The sequence below is a fragment of the Porites lutea genome, chromosome 8 (assembly GCF_958299795.1).
Source record: "Porites lutea chromosome 8, jaPorLute2.1, whole genome shotgun sequence".
Lineage (NCBI taxonomy): Eukaryota > Metazoa > Cnidaria > Anthozoa > Scleractinia > Poritidae > Porites > Porites lutea.
This window is the reverse complement of record NC_133208.1, coordinates 29,011,913-29,031,924: the sequence shown is the minus strand read 5'-3', so window position 1 is coordinate 29,031,924 and position 20,012 is coordinate 29,011,913. Positions and strand designations below refer to the sequence as shown.

Below are 20,012 nucleotides of genomic sequence, written 5' to 3'. Positions count from 1 at the left end.
GAGAAGGGTATTGGATGCAAGACAGTAACAGCAAATGTGACTGATGGAGCAACTGAGGCATCAAAAATTGAGGGATGCATTCTTGACTTTGAGGTTAGTACATGTATCTTAACCCCCAATAAGCCATACAATCATGTAGATAATGCGCCGTTCACACCACCATGATAACATGGTAAGTTAAACCAGGTTTAACAAAATGAAAATCAGTCAAAGATAATTAAAGGACTGGCTTCTTACATGGGATTCCAGTCAGTTTTCAGTTGCACCAAATTGTTAGACTGTCAACAAAAAGGTGTAAATAGCTTTTATAATGAAAGCAGTAATTACAACCATGTTTATAAACTAGCAGTAAACTGCAGCTTTTAAACATGTTTAAGCTTTGGTGGGAATGGGGAATTACAACACTTCTAAATGGTGACAAGCTTTACATTTACGTGCTGTGATAACATCATGTATGGCCTTCTTGTCGTCATTTATTAATTATCACGATCATTAAGATCATCATCATCATCACCACAGCATTTAGTCAAAGACAATTGGTGCATTTTTTAAGGTACCGCCTCTTTGACTAAGGACTGGTTATTGATTATTATAACAAAATTATATACAATTACATTGTTAGTCTCAATTAAATAATAATGTGATCATTATTTTAATTGATTTTCAGTTTGTGGAATCAATACAGTCTGGGGCTGAATGTGTACTTGCTGTAAGTGCAAAAATTTAAATCTCAGTCGTGGTAAAAACTCTCTTCAGTTCCGTAGATTACACACACTACGTCACCACAATTATGTCTCAAATTGAGTTCTGCCAGGTTAATCTAATTCCGGCCATCTGATATTACGCGATGGTGTGATTTCGCACAATTGACCTCAAGTTGCATCCGATCACACAATTTGAAGAAAATCACATAATTCGTAAAAAAATGCTAAATTCAAGTAAAGAAAACAATGAATTCTAACTTTAATTAAACATTTTCCCATTCTTAATGTTATTTAAGGTGATTTACCACTTTAGAAAGCCTTGGAAGACATCTGAAACCTTCGATCGCGATATCTGGGCAACCATTTTGATTTCAGAGACATACAGTGTGGTCAGCGGTGTAAGGGGGTCATGTAATGTTAAGCAAGTGTCCTTTTTCTTTTGTGGGTCAAAATAATCGGACAAATTTAACTCTTTTGTTTTAAATAGATGTTTTATTATTCCTTTACATTCAAATTGCCCGTTAAACAACATTAAAGTGGTTTTTCTCCTTTGAAACCTGGTAAAACAATGTAAATTAGCCCTGAAAAAAGTGCATAATTTATCACATAATAGACCTATGTTATCACACAATCTTCCTGGAAAATATCGCACAATTTCTGATTTTTTATCGCACCCTATCAGATGGCCTGCTAATTGGGTGACCATCATTGTCCTCTCCTAAGTAAAGCATTAACTGACAAGCATATAATTACCCCAGGCAAACAAACTGTAAGAGTGGTTCATCCAAAGGACAAACTGGAATTCGTTTTTGTATTTTGAAGCCCTGTTTGTATGTTTTATTTTACTAAATTTTTCTCACCATTGTTCAGTTTGCAGGTTTCTGGTTAGGCTGCTGGGTGGCAAGAACATTTACAGAGGAGGATGATCATTGTAAGAACATGAAATTGCTCTCAGAAGATGTATTTTGTTTTCATGCTGGAAATTATTTTATACTTAACTAACCTCTGTTCTTTTTTTTGTTCTTGTTGTTGCAGTTGATTTTATTGGAGGTTTTGATTATAACTCTGCTCACCAACCACCTACAAAATCTTCGCGAATGTAGATGCAGCCTCTGTAAGTCTTTATAACCCTTTAAGCCCCAATATCCACATACAAATTCTCCAAACTGATCTCCATACAGTTCCTTTAAGAATTAGTTGAGAGACGTTGATAAATGATCTTGGCATTTTCTCTTTGGTGATCATTTTATTAATTCTCATAACGTAATTTCTTGACAATGTATGGATATTGTTAGGAGAAAATTAATGTTAATCACTATAGGGACTTAAAGGGTTAAAAGTTTTAGTCATCAGTTTTACTCTAACAATGATTTTGTTTCCTCTGCATCCAGCATCCCTGGTGCATAAAAATCCCTAAAGATGTAATTAAAAATAATTTGTGGTATGCGTCCTGTAGGATGCAATGGTCAATTGATCGATCTGACATTGTTTTTGTAGAATATTCTTTTTCAGTGTGGCTGTTCTTGAGGCTTTTCTTTAATGACACGTATTTCTTTTAGTTTTATGTTGCGCTTGACAACAGAAGGAGTATCTTCATTTCAGCAAGCTGTAAAACAGAGTTTTGGAGTTTGTCTTTGGATTAACTGAGTTATAAAGAGAGGGACTGGGACTCAATGGTTCTTGACAGTTAGGACTTCAGATTTTTCTGAAGATGAGTCCCAGGACTCACGATAACTATTTGTTTAAACAAAATCACTGATCTAATGTACATAGGTTAATTTATTGCTGGGTAATTCTTCTTACTTGATTTACAAATTTCATCGTCTATAATCATTGCCAAACAACAGTTAACATTCAAATAATATTACAGAAAGTAAACATGATCTTCGCCATAGAATAAACAACCTACTACTTAGGTTGTTCATTCTACTGCAAAGATCATGAGAGATCAAAGCCCCATTTTCATGATCTTATTTTTCTTTAGGTCTTCCTGAAATGCACATGAATGAAAGGACCAGAAATTTTGACATCCCAAGTGGATGTATAATATCAATATTCAAACAAAGATGATGGGTTTTTGGAGTAATTTAATCAAGATGTCTGTCCATTGGGTGACAGAAGGACAAAGTTTGCTGTATCCTCTTTTCATTGTGGTTTACCCAAGATGACAGAGGCTCTGTAAAGAAGGCAAGATTGGAAGAAAGAATTGTTTTGTCTCACAACCAAAGTTTGATGCAAAAAGCAAAAACATTACCACTACCTAGTGCAACACCAGCTTTAATCGTAACTAAAACAAAATTCTCAAATGTGATTGGCTATCAACTGTCCTGTTTTCAGCACTAATAGGACAGAACGTGTCATTCCTAAGTAATAGGATTGTATGCCCCATCGCATGCGCACACTTAAATGGCTTTTTTCACTGCCAGCAAAAAAACACTCACTCTTGTGTTTTAATGAAAAAAAAGCCTAAAATATCACAAATTTTGTTGTAGTTATGATTAATAATTAGTAACAGAACTTCGTGTCATCCAATTCGGCCTGTAATCAGACTCGTGATTAAACAAATTGGACTCTCAAGTGAGTTTGTTTTAAAATCACTCATATGATTCCAGACCGAATTTAGCCCTATCGCCCTATCACCATTATTTATTACATAATATTTTTTGTCTTGACATGAAGGGCAGGGAGAATGCAAAGCTTTCTAATACATGTAATCACATTCAACTGATCTCCCCCATATGCATTCCTTTGTAAGATGCGGACACCTCCTTGAATTAAATAAGGTGACACCCAAGATTTGTCCCTGTTGTTTTTCAGTCTATTCCTTTGACTGTCTGTAATGCTTTAAAGAGTGTTTTCACATGACATCACCCCTGCCATATTGGTGTCCCAAAACAATAGAGAGCTTAAGCCACGGCGATGGTGATGGCAACAGGAACAGCAAAAATGCAATAGGCTTAGACTGTCAAAACAACAATATTATTTTGCACATGGGTCATGCTTTTTGTACATTTCTTTGCTGTCAGGACTGCGACGGGAAAATGCCTAATATTATTTCACTTTTTGTTGAGGATGTGAACACAAGAGAACGACTTTCTTTTCCTTTTCCTGAACTAAGATACAGTCTTTTAGAATTCAACTCCAGAAAAATTTGCCAACATTAACGAATTGAACAAGATGGATTAAGCATAATAAAGTTTGAAGCAGGGCGAGTTCACTTTTTAAGTGACGTTTTCATAGCCGTCGCCTTCCTTGTTGTTTAAGCTTGCTAATGAAACAACTATTATGTTGGTGTCCCAAACCAGCCCTTTCGAAGTGGAACCGTTTTGTTGTGGATTAAAAACTTTCTCACTATTTTAAGCAGAGCTGTTATTAAGAGCTGGGCACCGGGGATTTCCCCCGGCTACTATGAACATAGCCCCCAGCTACTTTCATAGGAAAAAGGAAGAGTAATTCCGCTGAACAAAAGAAATCACTAGCTGTTTGATTCCCTTCCTACATGTACTTGTTGTATTTACCAGGCAACTTGAAATCTTAGTGACAGCCCTGATAACTATAGCCATCAAAAAGTAATTTTGTTTCAGTTTTAATGGATGCATTCTTATGGAATTACATATCAGAGACTTTGAAAAAACTAATATATCATGTTTTATGCTAGACCATAAAATTCATGACAACTTTTAGGGTGCTATCACTTGTGGTATGCTCATTCATGTACATTAGTCTTGTCTTCATAACATCTTCACCACCCTGTTACACTCTGTTCGTAGCCTGTGTAGGTGGCAGGATTAGTGGGGCAAGTGCGGTAGTACTTTTAACAGGGGAACCTTACAATGGTTAGGAGCAAGTTAAATGGCTTTGCCACTCTAAAAACTCCACCATGGCTTGGTCGCTTGCTTCGCATGCCGGTTCCAATGGTAAAAAAAGTACCACAGGCGTAACAATCCTGCCAGCTACACAGGCCACCCTGTCTGTTGTATAGCCAGTCATGTCTGTAGAAAGAGTATACTGTTTACTGTTGTAAGTCACTTTGAGAAGTTAGGAATTATGCATATTAAATTGTAAGTTTAAGATTTTTAGTCATTGCTTATCCTTTTCCACACCAGGGTAGGGTGTGGAAATACTTTAGTCAGGTCGTACATTATAACCATGGGAATCGTCTGTCAGACAGTTAAATGAGATGTCTGCTGTTTAACGTGAACCGTGTATGATATTGCATGGGAGAAACAAGAGAGATTAGAAACGTGGTTTATCATAATGTCATACAATTAAGGTGTGCAGTATTTATTGTACATATTATAAGTGATGCAGGACTTATATCTACATAGCATTCAACCCTAGACATTTAACACATTAATTTTCCATTCATTTTTATGATAGAATAATAATAAGTGGCAATAAGTGTTATGAATGATAAATACTGTAGGCTAAATGCTACTTTCTGTGGTAAACTGAAATCTGAATTTAAAATTTAGTTGATGGTGTTGCATTGCTACAACTACCACTAGAATCCTTTTGTTGTAACCTCAATGACAGAAAAGTGGATTTTGATAGTTGCAGTTAAATGATACCACACACAGTAATAATAGTAGTAATTTTAGAACTCATAATAATTTGTATTCTTTATTATTTTAGTATCATTAGCCGGTGAGCATATTTATTGCGTAAACTCTTTGTTTTAACCACTGGTTTCTTTTTAACGTAATATAATATTACTATAGTTGTGCCTGTATCCACAAGTTGAGAATTCTTTAAGGTTCTCTTAAGAACAATTATTGTACTTGGTCCCAAATCTACAATTTGAAGATTTAAATGTTTTTTGTTGGCTAGTGTCACCAATTTAGCGGAAAGCTTTCTTGAAACTTATTGTTTAAGCCTTTTTTGGTAGTGTCAAAGACGTGATATTTGGATGGCTTATTACTTTCAATTGGTGAATCACCGTGTAGCCTATAAATATCAACATTCTCTCATTTATATTCTCGACTTCTGGTACAAATAAAGAGAATTAACTTGTAAGAGAAATAAGTAAGGTAAACGCCTAAGTAATAATTCCCTAAGACTCGGGAATTACCGGCCACAGACTTGAAACATCTTGAGAAAAATCATTAGAAAAAAAAAACACGCTTGTGGTAGTCTGTTTTTTGTAGTTTTTTTTTTTTGCTGTTTTCGTCTCATGATTCTTCTTGGCAGTGCAATGTTTTTGTAACTTTTAAGATTTTTTACTGGAAACGTCTCAGTTCTGAATGTGTTTTTGTTATTTTTGTATTTCGTTTTATGCCGTTTTTTTTCTCTTTTAGATTAGTCAGTGACTTTTTAAGTTCATTTTTACTATTTAATCGATATTATTTTGACCGTATTAATAATTTATTTGTGGCCTCTGCGTAATAAAAGATCGAAAATTATATTTTTTGTTTCATTTGCTGACCTGCTTCGTAGAAGTAAGTCATCGGATGTATCGATTACCCGATCATCCGTCAGTTCATTTTGTACAAGGAGGCGTTGAGTCGCCGACCCCACGTAAACGCGAGACGATTCGCAACGACGATTTTTAGCGCAACACAGCGATGCAATGTTGGAACAGTGTTGTAACCATTCAAAACAATGTCGCAACAATGTTGCAACGCTGTGTTGCGGAAAAAATTGTCGTTGCGAATCGTCTCGTGTAACATCACCGTATGGAAATCCGGAATCCAGGAAATCCGAAATCTAGGAAAATCTGTATTCCTGGGCTTTGAAATCCGGAATACAGCTCAAGGAATCCGGAATCCAAGTTCTACTGACAAAGATTGCAATCTATTCCCTAGAATCCGGAATCCAAGGCTTGGAATCCAGAATCCAAGACTGTCTTGAATTCCCTTGAAGTATCTGAAGTCCCGTCCACACGGAGTCCACACGAATACGGATAAACTGGGAAAATTTTGGTGTTTTGGATAGGTGGTCGCTTAGGGGAGGTGGTCGCTTACGAGAGTTGATCGCACAGGGAGGTTCGACTGTACAACCCAAACTGCAAAACTCGTGTAAACGGCTTTTCATTGGCTCCAGAAGCAGATAGAAAGCAGACACAAAAAGTCATGGGAAGTCATTTTTATTTCGCAGCGTTTCAAAAGGAAAAAAATAGGTGTAAATGGTCGACACCCAAAGCCTCTACGACGACTTACTCGCTTCAGATACGACAACGAAACAGGGATGTATTTTACGGACAATCACTTGAATTGAGTTTATTCGACGAATAATCCAAGATTATATCGTAAAATGAAACAAATACAAGCCAAGCAAAGCTAAATGGCGGGCGTACAGAACTGACATTCCGATCATTCCATTGCAAAATTACGGATTCTACTAAGAACTAACTGATAAATCAACAAAATCAAGGAAATCTCATTTAACAGGACTAGTAAGACTTAAAGGTGAACTAATCACGGTTTATCGGTACAAATATTTTCTAGTGACAAGGCAAAACAATTAGATATAATGTGAAACTATCCCGTATCCACAAGAGTAGACCAAAGGTAGATCAAATCGCAAAAACTAAGTCTAGAAAAGGCTAATGTGCGCTAAGGTAAAACGTTTCCAAATAGCGTGGTCGATCATGACTTAAGTTACCCTGGGTACCAGAGGTTTTTCTCGCGTGCGGCGGGAATTTTCGGTGTTGGCCGAAGGCCGACACGTCTTCGGCCTACGGCCGAAGCCACGAGCGGCGGTCACTATAAAGACTTGACAGAAACCGGAAACCGCGCTAGAAAAGTCTCTGGCACCCAGGGTAAACTTAAGTTTATCACATGGTGAAAACGTTAGTAGAAATTAAAGTAAAAACCTTTAGCCAAAACTACGAAGATCATTAAATATCGTAAGTACAATAAAGAAAGAAAACTTATAACTTACATAACAGTCCCGCTTGTAACGCTAGATCAAAACGATTCCAAAGATATTTATAAGGCACTCTCTACTACGACTTATCTCGTGTCTAACCAAAGCCAACTAAAGCGGTAAAGGGCGGGATTATAAATCGAACACGTTTCTTGTGAAGTCAATAACGTCATTGTGCCTTGAACAAGTGCGGCTAACCAAACGAATTAAATAAATATCTAAACAATATTCTGGATAAGGTGTGTCAGCCGTAACATAGCTCCCCTGAAATGTTTACGTTTCACATAAACAAATGACAAACTAATTAAAAATAGTAAAACCAAAGGTCAAAACAAGAAAGTCAATCTAAAATGTTCTATACGCTTTAAGAACTAAATGGCAGGTACACTATTAATGTTAATAATCTTCGTGGCTCCTCGACGGGGATGAACCTCAGTTCTCAAAGGCTTCTTGCAGTAGTACCAGCTTCCGCACAGGGCGTTCAAGGAACTTAAGGGGCTTTACGCGTCTGCCTTTCAGTGTCCAGCGTTCTGCGGCAATGGCTAAATTTACTGTGCGTACGTGGCCATCGGCGCTCTGATGGGTCTCAGTGACTCGTGCAAGCTGCCACTTGTTGCGGGGAAGGCCATCATCACCTTTGAGCATGATAATGACTATGTCACCTGAGGCAAAGGAGCAGGGAAATGAAACTTCTTCGCTTGGACCACGTGACCCGAAACGAATTGGCCGCGTGGAATATTGAGGCCAAGGGACTAGGCAAGGAAAAACAAAGATTGGAGTGAAAGTTGTGTAGAGAGGGATGGATATACCATTCAATTTTTCTCCTCTGTTTTGATTGATGTAGAGTTAATAACGTCACTGCCAAAATTTACCAACGGAAGGACAATGTTTTGCTCATGCGCAATAAGGGAAGAGTTGTATGTATCTCACATGTATTTACCTGAATCTGCTCTTGTGTCCAAGATGTAACTAACAAACATATGCATCATGTTTGGCCCGATTTTTTCGGAAACATTTTCTCCAGGAAATGAATGAACTCGTTTCACAGGTCAATTATTCGTGTGTCTTCGGCATCAGGAATAAACTGATCTGCTCGCCACTGACAAGTGACAAAAATACTTCGCACTACTATTTATTGTTCGACTAGTATTCACATGATTTTGTTAGATTTTTCCGCTACATTTGTCCTGCTGATCCAATGATCCATCGTCTTTAATTGATACATGGTGCCTTCCGCGATGCCATTTGGGTGCTTTAACTAATATCAACGTCAAACCCTGGCCAATTCCACACCACCTCTGCTAAATCTCACCCTCATCCGGGGAGATGCCAACGTACGATTGCCTAGTGAAAGGGAAATCACTCCGTCGATGTGAATCCTCTGCCGTCTACAGACAAGCAAAGACTTCAATGCTCTTCTATATTGCGCCAGCCGCCAAGCGTAGATGAGAGGATCAAGAGCAAACTTAAGGAACAACACATCATTGGAGAACAAACCTGCAAGGTGAAGCCTTAACAATTCAAGCCTTGTTAGATCCTTCCAGTGATACTGCAAGTAGAAAAAGACTGTTACAGGGAGGGTGCAAGAGAGAACAAATGTAAGCAGTAAAAGATTGACGATAGTAAATTGTCTCTCTCTCCTGCTGCGTCTACTCTGAATACTTTGTTGATTACCTAAAGTTTCGTTGGCTTTCAAAAACTGCAGCTGCTTCATCTGGGATTTGAATGCTCTGTATAAACAAAAGTATCCTATTGTCAGTAACAAAAGACTTCCAGTCGTGTGGAAGTACAAGTCCATTTTTAGGAAGGCCGTTTCTGCCACTCCGCTTGCCGATAAAATGGCAAACATAACCGCGTAAACCCAAGCTAAGATCACACTTACTATAACTCGACTCTTCGTAACAAGCACTTTCTGCTTGAAGGGGAAGTTTATCGCTATAAATTGACTCAAAGTAAACAACAGCAGAATTATGTAAGAGTTGTTCATTGTAGCTGCGGAAATGAGATGAGCAACATGTCCTGCTTTTTGAAGTGATGGAATAATCGATGAATCTCGCCTTTTTACGCTAATGTAAAGACCAATGTCCTGAAAAGCGGTTAACGGACATACCGTAATACCTGTGAGAAAGTCAGCAACGGCTAAGCCAATTACAAAAAACATATTTGGTGTACGGAAAGTTTTAAACGGATCCTTCCAGATAGCGAACAGTAGAAGGCCATTCCCCAGGGCTGTAACTAAAGTTATTACAACAAGAAAAACTCCTGATGCGATGTACGAACCAAGATAAACCTGGATGATTTGCTTCAAGTCTTCCTGAGTTTTCGAAGAACTGTTGGAGCTCATAATTAGCGGCTTTGAAGTGATTCCTACTGGAATACAGTTTTTCATCAAATGTTTGTTTCGAAGCTTCAACTGGGTTTAAAAGTCTGGCAACTGACGTTTCCTTGACAGGAATTTTTTTACATCAGCAGCAGTGGGCTGTAAAGAGAATTAAAATTGTGTTAACTCTTGCAAACCTATTGCAGCGTCTTGATTATTGCAGCATTAAAAAAACTGATTCCGATTCTGGACGGTGGGTATTCTGTTGAAAAATCCTATTTTTCTCTCAGAGTGATAAGTAAAACTAAGACAATGCACGTGCTGTATTTTTAATGCAGGTTGAAGTACAAACGAAAGAATAAGATTACTTCCAAAGCAGAAAAAGGAATATATTATGAATGTAAAATAACTAAAAAATGAAATAAAATAAAGGACTGATATCAATAAATAATCAAGCATCCTAGAAAAGGGAAAGAAAACCACGACATGATAGTACATACATTTATTCCAAGGGAAAAAAAGACGGAGAGGCATAAACTATAGTTGGTGTTAAAATTCAGAAGAAACATTTCGCTCAAGTGACAAGTATTGATTAACCCTTTCGTTAAAAAGAGAAGGAGATATCTACCGTGGACGCAAATCTAGAGATAAGAAAAACGCAGAATCGTTCTGTCGCGCATTAAGTGACTTGGGGCTGTTTACATAGAGGAAGAAGATCCTAACACCAGGAAGATCCTATAAGGCGGACAACTTCGTTGGGTTCACATGTAGTAGAAGTCGTAGTAATTTCAGTCCTTAGCTTCTGTTTACCAGTTAGGGAAGAAATTAAAGATGGCGAGCGACAATAACAAACATTCAATTTTGGCCCCTCTGCTCTCTTTACTAGCGTTAACTGTACCTTTCAGCAGCAGTGGCAGTTCTTTTAACAATTTACGTTTTATAGGCAGAAACGGCCTTTACTGCTGTGTTTGCCCACTGAACGACACGCCGAGATTTTGTATCGGGTTTGTCCCTTGTAGCAGGATCTTTCTTCCAAAGCAGCTTTCCCCTGGAGCTAGGATCCTTGTTGTGCTAGGATCTCTCTACCTCTCAGCTAGGAAGATCGTGTTATAGAAGGAAGGATCTTAGCGCTAGGGACTTTACAACCTTTTTGCATGTAAACTCTATACAGGTGAAAACATATGGGGCTAAGGATGATCCGCCTTCTAGGATCTTCTTGGTGGTACAGATCCTCCTCCCTTCATGTTGACAGCCCCTTGCAGCGAAGCCTTTGCTGGTGATCATTTACAGACACTTTGATAATACATACATACTTTATATTAGCCGAACTGAGGTGTGATATTGTAAATTACAGACTGAGTTTTTTCCATCGACTCGCGCGAAGCTTTGGGTTCCTGTTTGGTGGAACCAGAAACAAATGCAAGACAAGCAATGTGACAGTCATTTCTGACAGGTGTCAGAAAGAGAATGCTCTTATTGGCTCACTTAGCACATTACAAAGATTATCCATCGAAAGTGAAGTCAAAATGCAATTCTGCCGTGTTAGGTTTGAAAAAGTATATTCGGTTTTTAAGTTTTAGCTCGAGCTTGAGCCTTCTCGAATTATTACGGCATCATTGCTATTTATCAGAAAATTGTAGATGTAATCTTAAGTTTTTTGAAGGTGATAATTTTTCCGATTCGTATTTCTACCAAATATTCGAGTCCGGAAATTTTAGATCCTTTTTGCTATGAAAAAAGCTAAACTTGGGAGGTGAAAAGTGAAAAATTTAATTTCAGAAAAATCGTGTATGAATGGGACAGTCATCTAGAAAGTTTTAGCCTTCTTGTAACTAATAGAAAGTTCTAGGTACTGCTTCTTCATGCAAACAGCTTTTTCTGAATCATCTGTTCTAAAAAAGCCGTTGCAGTGGGTGCCCACATAAGGTGAATAAACTTTCCCTGGCGTTTGTAATATATCCTCTCTTTTGGCAACTCAGTGTCGATTAACAATCCCTTTTTTAATGTTTTGGGAGCCACAGAAATCATTAAACAAAATGTCGATCAAACAATTTTGCAGGCCGAGAATTCGACACAGCTGGTGCATTTGAATATTCTCTGAAGACTCAGAAGCCCGTTTAGTCATTTCCTAATGCGTGAGTCAACCATTTAGGACGCAACGAAATAAACCGAGTTTCTTTGAGTTGTAACCTGGCAAATAGAGTTTTCTTTTTCATACTGACATCTTGTGCATGTAATCATCTCTTTGGCATGCTATGTTAAGGCAAAGCTCTAATTTCCAGCGGATTCAGGATACGTCAGCTGTTTTACATGGCACTTGGAGTTGTTCCCGATTCAATTGCTTGTTGGTTGCGGACCTTTCGGCTTTGGTTGATTTTTGTGGGATATATTTTGTGGCCATTCAAGAAGGACGAGCCTCCGCTAAAAGGGGTGATGAATGGTCCATGAATGGCTTGTTTTCTCTGAATCTACTTTGACGATTTGTGTGGTTGCCATGGTAACATGTTTCTTGACTTCGGCGTCATTATTCTGGAGATCAAAGGTACCTTCACTGTGATCCTGGTTTATTGGCCACTGGTCTTCAGTATTCCAAAGAAAGGCAGGTCCATTGATCCAACGAGAATGTAACAACTCTTGAGACTTTACACCTCGTGAAGCCTCATCTGCAGGGTTCTGTTTTGATTTGACGTGGTTCCACTGTTCAGCTGAAGTGCTATTTTGAATTTCTTGAACTCTGTTAGCCACGAATACATGAAATCGCTTACTTTCATTGCTTATATATCCAAGGACCACTTTGCTATCTGTCCAAAAGCACTCTTGGTCACTGTGATAACTCAATTCCCGACGCAACTGCTGGCTAATCCTCACAGAACAAACAGCGGCCGTGAGTTCCAGTCTCGGTACGGTTACAGGTTTGAGGGGGGCAACTCTCGACTTTCCCATGACTAAGGTGCAGTGAATCCTTTGCTGCTCATCAATCACTCTCACGTAACTACACTGACCGTAGCCTTTTACGCTTGCGTCTGAGAAGTGGTGGAGTTCAGTGCGCACAACAGGACCAAATTTTTCGGGCTTGTAACATCTCGAAATTGAAATTTGATGCAAATTTAACAGGTCTGCTTTCCACTTCTGCCATTTAGTCTTTATATCGTAAGGCGGCATAACTCTTGAAGTATTGACTTCCCGTCTAGCAAGAGCGGAGCAACGAAGCCTAGAGGGTCAAAAATCGAACTTATCGTAGAAAGTATTCCTCTTCTAGTGCACGGCTTGTCCTGTTAGGTGATGTTAAACTGAAAGCAGTCAGACTCAATAGACAACTGCACACCAAGAGCACGTTCTAAGGGAAGCGAATCGAGGTCCAAATCGAGCTCTTTAACGCCATCTGCTTTATCTGACTCTGGTATTCTTCTGATGACGTCTCTACTATTCGACACGAATTTATGAAGGTTGAAACCTCCACTCTTGCACATTTGCTTCACATCTGAAATGAGCGTTACAGCTTCATCGATTGAGGGAACAGATTTGAGACCGTCATCAACGTAGAAGTCGTTTCGAAGACAATCTGCGGCAGCAACACCAAATTCACTCTCATAGTCATTCGCAGTTGACTTCAAAGCAAAATTTGCACACCCCGGCGATGAAGTGGCTCCAAACAAATGAATGGCCATTCTATATTCTTCTGGTTCTCTAGTGACGTCACCGTCCTCCCACCAGAGGAATCGAAGTAAATGTCTGTGGCTTTCGTCTACTCTGACTTGGTGAAACAAGGCTTCTATGTCGCACATAAAGGCGATGGATTCTTCTTGAAAGCGGCATAGTAACCCGGTCAAGTTGTTTGTCAAGTCAGGGCCTTGAAGCAGGTGCTTGTTTAAAGATTCGCCTCTATGTTCCGCCGCGCAGTCAAAAACTACGCGAATTTTATTTGGTTTCTTTGGATGGTAGACGCCGTGGTGCGGGATATACCAGACATTGCTCTTTTCTGACTTGCGCATGTTTGGTACCTTCTCTGCATAGCCATTTTCAATGATGTTTTTCATAAAGTTTACATAGTCCTCTCTGTATTTCTGTCCCTTTGGAGCTTGAAATCTTCGTTTCAGCTGATCAAGTCGGCGGAGAGCTGTCTCTCTATTACTAGGCAGTTCGATGCGCTCGGTTTTCAATGGCAACGGAAGCTCGTAATGGCCGTCTTCGCACTGATGAATTCCCCTGCTCGACTATTTCCAGAAATCGTCTATCCTCTTTAGACAAACCATGCCTTCCGCTGTTTTTGTGATCTGAAAATCTTGTTCGAACATCTGATTGATCGCCGTTGGATTTATCAACTCCCTTGTTTTTCCTTTAAGCACGAAACTTAATCGGCTCTCACGATCTCCGAGTAATCTCTCTCTCGCTAGGGTGCGATGGCATGTGGAATTCAGGGCGTGGTCTTCTAAAGAGCTGTCTGAGGTCGCGACAGGTCCCACGATAGACCATCCTAACAAAGTGCGAACTGCATAAGGATCTTCACTCGTGCCATGCATAACCTACTTTCGTTTAATTGTCTTGGGACAGTTACAACCAATCAACAAGCCAATTTCTGCGTCCTTTTCATAGGGCGGGATCTTAGGGACCGGTCATTATTTATCGCCTGGGGGGGGGGGGGGGGGGGGGGGGTCGGAGGATTTTGGGCTAAACACGATAAAATTTAGCCGATCCCCCCTTTAAATGTTATTTTATTGAAGTGATCCCCCCTCATAACTATATATAACTTTCGTGATCCCCCCCCATGTCTTTGTACTTATATTCACCTTTCGACGTGTATATTTAGTGTTTTAAACGTTCATATACAGGTAGTATTTCTAACTATGATGTACTTACAGCACAATAAAGCCGTTATCGCGCAGTCTTTTTTTAAAAGTGTCTCTTGATCCGTGTCTTTTTCTAGTCTGGATCCAGACATCTGAATTCAGTTGACATACAAGCAATCTTGCTTAAAACTGCAAAGTGCTTGAAACTGCAATCAGTGCTCGAAACTGCAAAGTTACTTTTTTTACAGTGCCAAATAGCAGTCCGCCAAGTCCCTATCAGCAGGTCATATTTAGCGACAATTCGGCCATCTGGAAGGGCTAGGATCGGCCACTGTTCCTGTCTCCTTTTTTATTTTCATCTATAGTGTGAAAGATCAGCCTTTGTATAGCTTTGCTCACATTTTTATATTTTTTTTTGTTCGTTTTTTTGTTTGTTTTCTCTTTGTTTTCCTTTTTTTCTTTCCATCCAGTGTTTTGCTTGTACAGTAACTTCAGCTATTTGGTCATCTGGTACAAAAGTTAAAACTGGCATACGAACAGTTGACTGTTCATCGAGATCAGCAATGACAAGATCATCTTCGCTATCCTCGTCATCATCTAACTCCGCATCTGATTCTTCACTCTCTTCCTCACTGCTGGACAACTCATTCCCGTTGCCTGGACTTCTCTGTCGATAGTAATGGTAGCGAATTGCCTTTATCTTGTCCAGCTTTATACCAACAGTGGTCAGGCCATGTTCCTTAAGGTACAGGTCGAGCTGTCTCACCTTCAGCTTTTCAACTTTGCCATTCTCAATAAGTATGCCCCACTGGTAGTCCTTGTATGTTAGTTCCTCTTCTAACCTTTTTTTCTCCTTAGCCTCTCTTGTTCTAATATCCTTCCTGATGTTGATATCATTTAGATGGCCTAGGTATTCAATGACATGCTTTTCCTCGACACTATAGGTTGCTCAGAAAGCAGCGATGGTATTTGGATTGCCCGCAGAGATGGCGTTTTGTTCGTACAAGTCCTTCAGACATTTCCTCGGTTGATAATCGTCTGGAGCACGACCTGTTGTCGGCGTTTCGTACACATCCATAAAGTGCCCGGGATTTTGCTTGTCTGGCACAGGCTGAGGGATTCTTTCTGTTACTGGTCCCACCCATCTGTTATTGGTACACCAGGAACAGAGTGTGGAGCTTGCATCGCTTTGCTTATTGCAGGCATCCCGACAAAATTCAAAAAAGGACGTAGTGGTCCTCAATAAAACTCTCTATTTTACTAAGATATGCCGCACCGGGTATTTCGGCCTTACTGTTTTCTGAAGCATTTCGGTACGTATTTAACTCAGAAAAAACAAACAAACAAACACGCTTTTTACAATGTTTCAGTTATCAGAAGTTTATATAGTTCACAATTTAGAATTCACCTGTCATGTTTAAAGATGAATATTAGCTAAGTCATGAGCACGTTACAAAAGGAAAAATATAAAAGCGTTAAAACAAAGCTTTCTCGATATAAATTGAAATGCACACATTCGCCAGTGTGACAGACTTCCGTTTTTTAAATAAAGTTGTGTTAGAACAAATTGAGATTGCAAATGCTATCATCTCCCAGCAGAATGGGCACATTTATGTTGTATGCTTTCAAACTGGCATTGTTCAAGCAGATTTGAGTGGTCCCCCCTCTGAATCCTTCCAAAATTTTTAGTGATCCCCCCCTTTTGGGCTCTCAGTTACGACTGATCCCCCCCTCTGTTCTCCCAAAAATCAAGTGATCCCCCCCAAAATCCTCCGACCCCCCCCAGGTGATAAATAATGACCGGTCCCTTATCACGTATTTTCTGGAGGTGTGGCCACATATCCGCAACCTCCGGTGTCGGGATTTGGTCTCGTCTGGATGGAATGCTTTCTCTAGCGTACGCCTTCGGTAGCTCAACTTGGACACGTCCGTCAAGTCTATGTACAATTAGTCCATCGATTCTTTCTACTTCTAACACTTCACGACCAAGCATGGTACTAAGGTTTAAACTGGTCTGAACACCCTCTATGCCGAGTTTCTCTTGCACTTGGGTGATAACGAAGGTCGTCTCCCTTGCATCGTCTAAGAGAGCGTACACCTTTATTTGCTTTTCGGGGTTAGCCTTGTGAAACAGATCGACCAAGACTATTCGACAATTGGTGATTAAGCTTGCGTTGCCTGGGACTGAGCTGTGTGCCGCGCTCCATCGCGTTTGAATTTGATGATTCGGGAGCTGGCTTGCTTTCACTACTGGCTTCCTTTGGAGGCTCTTTCTTTTTCGGTTGATGAACGCTCGATTTTGCTTTCGTGTCTGGCTGTGGGTTGCTGGATTTGGGTTTCACTCCATGAGGAGAGTGTGATGGCGCTTTCCGCATTCATCACAAGTGAACCTGTCACGACAACCCGCTGACATGTGACCCCTTTTAAAGCAGCCGTAACAAAGTCCCTTTTCACGAATGACATCACTACGCTGGTCCACTGACTTCTTCAAGAAACTGCTGCATTTAACGAGTGTGTGCTGGCCTTTGCAGAGAGGACAGGGCTGGTACGATTTCTCACTTTCAATTTTTGATTCTATGGGTAAGCCTCCGGTCGCAAGGGACGTTCCGCTAGCTCCGTCAACGCCTTTGCTCTTTGGTCTAATTTTCCGTCCGAACCTCGGTTGGTTTACTGTCACCGTCTTATTTCTTTCCTTCTTTAGTACGTCTGGTAAGAAAATAGGGTCGTTCGCTAGTTCTGCTTCTTCCTTAACGAACTTTACGAAGTCGCTAAAGGTGATAATCTTCTTTGTTTTCGTTTGTGCTTCATGGGCCTGCCTACACCACTTAACGCCAGAATAGGAAGGAAGCTTAGCACTGATTTGAAGGAGTGTTTGTGTTGAGTCAAGATCTCCCATAGAATTCATTGTTTTCATCGCTTCTTCACATCGCACAAGAAAATCAGAGAACTCCTGGAGACCACTACTATTTCCGTCACTGATCTGCGGCCATTTTCTAAGGCTAGACTTATACGCTTCTGCTACATGCACTGGATTGTCAAAGCGGTGGTCAAGCAATTTGCGGGCTTCTTTGTAAGCGCTGTCCGAGCTCATTATATAGCTAGAAATCCTTTCACAACTTCGTTCGCCTTATCTTTAGTGTACTTGTTTAGGAAGAAGAGACGATCTCTGTCCGAGGGCACATTAGCGGAAATGATGGAGTCAAAGGCAGTTATAAACGCTTGATACTCAAATGGATCTCCAGAAAAGATGGGCGGCTCCTTTACTGGAAGGTGGGTAGTCTTCTGCTGATTTATTATCATCGAACTTAACTCTGCTTGTTTTGCTTGGAGGTTAACTATTTCGCGCATGGTGGCCCTGATATCTGGACTAACGTACTGCGAGGATGAAAAAAACGGTTCTGGTCGCAGAATCTCGGGAGACTCAGGTAAGTTACTTGGGACGAAAGGAAGAACCTTTGGGTCCATAGGAAAATCTCTCTCATTTTTAATAAACCTTTCGGCACCCGTGCCTGGTTCGAGATCTTGTTTCACGCTTTTGTTTTCTTCCTTAATAGATTGTTTGTCTTCATCTATTATTCTTTTAATTGCATCCTCCTCGGCATTCGCAATTGCTATTTCCTCTTTAAGTTGCAAGCGCCTTATTTCTCTTTCTTTATCGAAAAGTTCCATTTCGGTTCGTAGCTTCGCTGCTTTAGCGGCTGCATCGACTAAAGCAAGAGAAATTCGATGAGACGTGAAGATCGAGAAGACCTGAAAGACGACTTCCTACTGTGCCTGGACTTCTCGGATGGAGGTCGAGAGGATATTTTCTCCAGTGCCTGAATGCGCTCGCAGATTCTTATCCTACATTCAGTAAACTCTCGATCACGAATATCGAACCACTGGTAGGAGGCGTCTTTTTCTTCTGGCGATTCCAGCAAATCATCTTACGCCTTTTGCGCGTCATTAAACTCATCTTTCAAGCGATCTAAATAATCCCTCTCTGAGGCTAATCGTTCAATTGTTGTCTCAGGTAAGTCACGCATTATATTGATCTTCTCTATCTGCTTTTTCAGTTTCGCAAGCGCACAATCACGGTTAGCTTGTTTAATCCCTAATTGGTAAGCTTTTCCTTTTTCGGTCATTTTTCTTGTACGAGGAGCTTCAGTTTTCGAAATGGAAGATGTGACGCTTGTTACGCTCTTTGACGCCGGATGTGTTTGTTTTGGCACATTATCTCCGATAGGTGTCGGCGTATGGTTACGAAGGTATGCGACGCTAAAGACACTCATAAGGCCATCAAATAAAGTTTCAAAACTTCAAGCAATGTTCAACAATTGTTCATAACCATCGGCAAACAAGACTGGCGTTATTTTACTGTGGTTGGCGACGACCCAAACAAACAAACGAGAAACGAAACTTCGAGGGGTGTGTCGCAGCAGGTTAGATTAGGGACTATTTTACGGGTCGGCAAAAACAAGAAAACCACGGAAAACCAAAGGTGACGGTTAACGGTGATTTAATTCCAAAATCCAAAGACCAAAATCTATAGACCAAAGATTGACCGTAAACTGAAATAACAATACAAAAATCTCTATCAATTTGGCGAAAGGGTGATACTAAGACAAATAACGCGTAATCAACAAACTAAAGCTCGAAAAACGGTAATAAAGCGATTCTTTAACGATTAGGTGGATAACAAGACGGTAAAATCTAATTAAAGGCTACATAAACTGAAATTAGACAATAATTCCATAAATCTGATCTTAATCCTTGTACTATAAAGCAAAAGTGTGGGCGTTGCTCTAACAGGCGTTCAAATCCGCTTTTCGCTCATGAAACAATTATAAATCAATTAAGCTTAAAACTGTATACTTGTACAGTAACATTCGTGTACTTTTGCCCACAGACTAAAGAACGAAACTTAACAAAGAAATAACAAAAGAAATCACTTACGTATCGGTCCCGCTTGTACCAAAGGTTAAAACAAACCACAAAAACGATGTTACGACGCGAATCCTACTTGACTTTTCCTGACCAAAAGGACGCTAACGCGCGCTTTTATACCCGCGTGCGGACGCCGAAATATCTCATTACAAAACCAATAGAAAATCAGGTAAGTATTGTAATTACGCTAGTAACTAGGATCAAAGCATGAAAATCACGAAATCAATGAAAAGGTATTGTTCTTATGTCTTGTCCTTTACAATTTTTTTTTACGAAATAAGAACTGATTACGTGTACAAGTAAAACGCCTTGTACAACACCAGTCCCGAGAAGTGAGAATTTCAGACTCTTTTATATAATTAGAATAAGCGCCGGTAACACTTCGATTTGTCAAGGAAAAACGGTGAA

At 39.9% G+C, this 20,012-nt stretch overlaps 5 protein-coding genes across 5 annotated transcripts in view; 1 reads left to right on the top strand and 4 right to left on the bottom strand.

Annotated features, from left to right (window-relative positions):
- Nucleotides 1–6,106, top strand: part of LOC140946274 (sodium/potassium-transporting ATPase subunit beta-1-interacting protein 4-like) — a 10,882-nt gene extending 4,776 nt beyond the window's left edge. Inside the window, exons 4-8 of the mRNA XM_073395364.1 lie at nucleotides 1–93; nucleotides 668–709; nucleotides 1,575–1,635; nucleotides 1,740–1,818; nucleotides 2,689–6,106. The exon at nucleotides 1–93 is cut by the window's left edge and continues 48 nt beyond it. Of these exons, the coding sequence (XP_073251465.1) occupies nucleotides 1–93; nucleotides 668–709; nucleotides 1,575–1,635; nucleotides 1,740–1,807 (264 nt within the window). The 3' untranslated portion in view covers nucleotides 1,808–1,818; nucleotides 2,689–6,106. The remainder of the gene's footprint in view (nucleotides 94–667; nucleotides 710–1,574; nucleotides 1,636–1,739; nucleotides 1,819–2,688) is intronic.
- Nucleotides 6,107–8,841: 2,735 nt separating this feature from the next.
- LOC140945491 (histamine H2 receptor-like) lies at nucleotides 8,842–9,915 on the bottom strand. The gene has a single exon (XM_073394510.1). The coding sequence runs from the start codon at nucleotides 9,913–9,915 to the stop codon at nucleotides 8,842–8,844; it is 1,074 nt and encodes a 357-aa protein (XP_073250611.1).
- Nucleotides 9,916–12,312: 2,397 nt separating this feature from the next.
- LOC140945490 (uncharacterized) lies at nucleotides 12,313–13,053 on the bottom strand. Its single transcript, XM_073394509.1, has one exon. It carries the CDS (start codon nucleotides 13,051–13,053, stop codon nucleotides 12,313–12,315), a length of 741 nt encoding a protein of 246 aa, XP_073250610.1.
- Nucleotides 13,054–13,166: 113 nt separating this feature from the next.
- LOC140945489 (uncharacterized) lies at nucleotides 13,167–16,671 on the bottom strand. The gene is made up of 3 exons (XM_073394507.1): nucleotides 16,494–16,671; nucleotides 15,281–15,584; nucleotides 13,167–14,097 (listed from the first exon to the last, which is right to left on the bottom strand). Exons 1-3 carry the CDS (start codon nucleotides 16,669–16,671, stop codon nucleotides 13,167–13,169), a joined length of 1,413 nt encoding a protein of 470 aa, XP_073250608.1.
- A 345-nt stretch (nucleotides 16,672–17,016) lies between these two features.
- On the bottom strand, nucleotides 17,017–17,769 carry LOC140945488 (uncharacterized). Its single transcript, XM_073394506.1, has one exon. The coding sequence runs from the start codon at nucleotides 17,767–17,769 to the stop codon at nucleotides 17,017–17,019; it is 753 nt and encodes a 250-aa protein (XP_073250607.1).
- Between the last annotated feature and the right edge of the window lie 2,243 nt (nucleotides 17,770–20,012).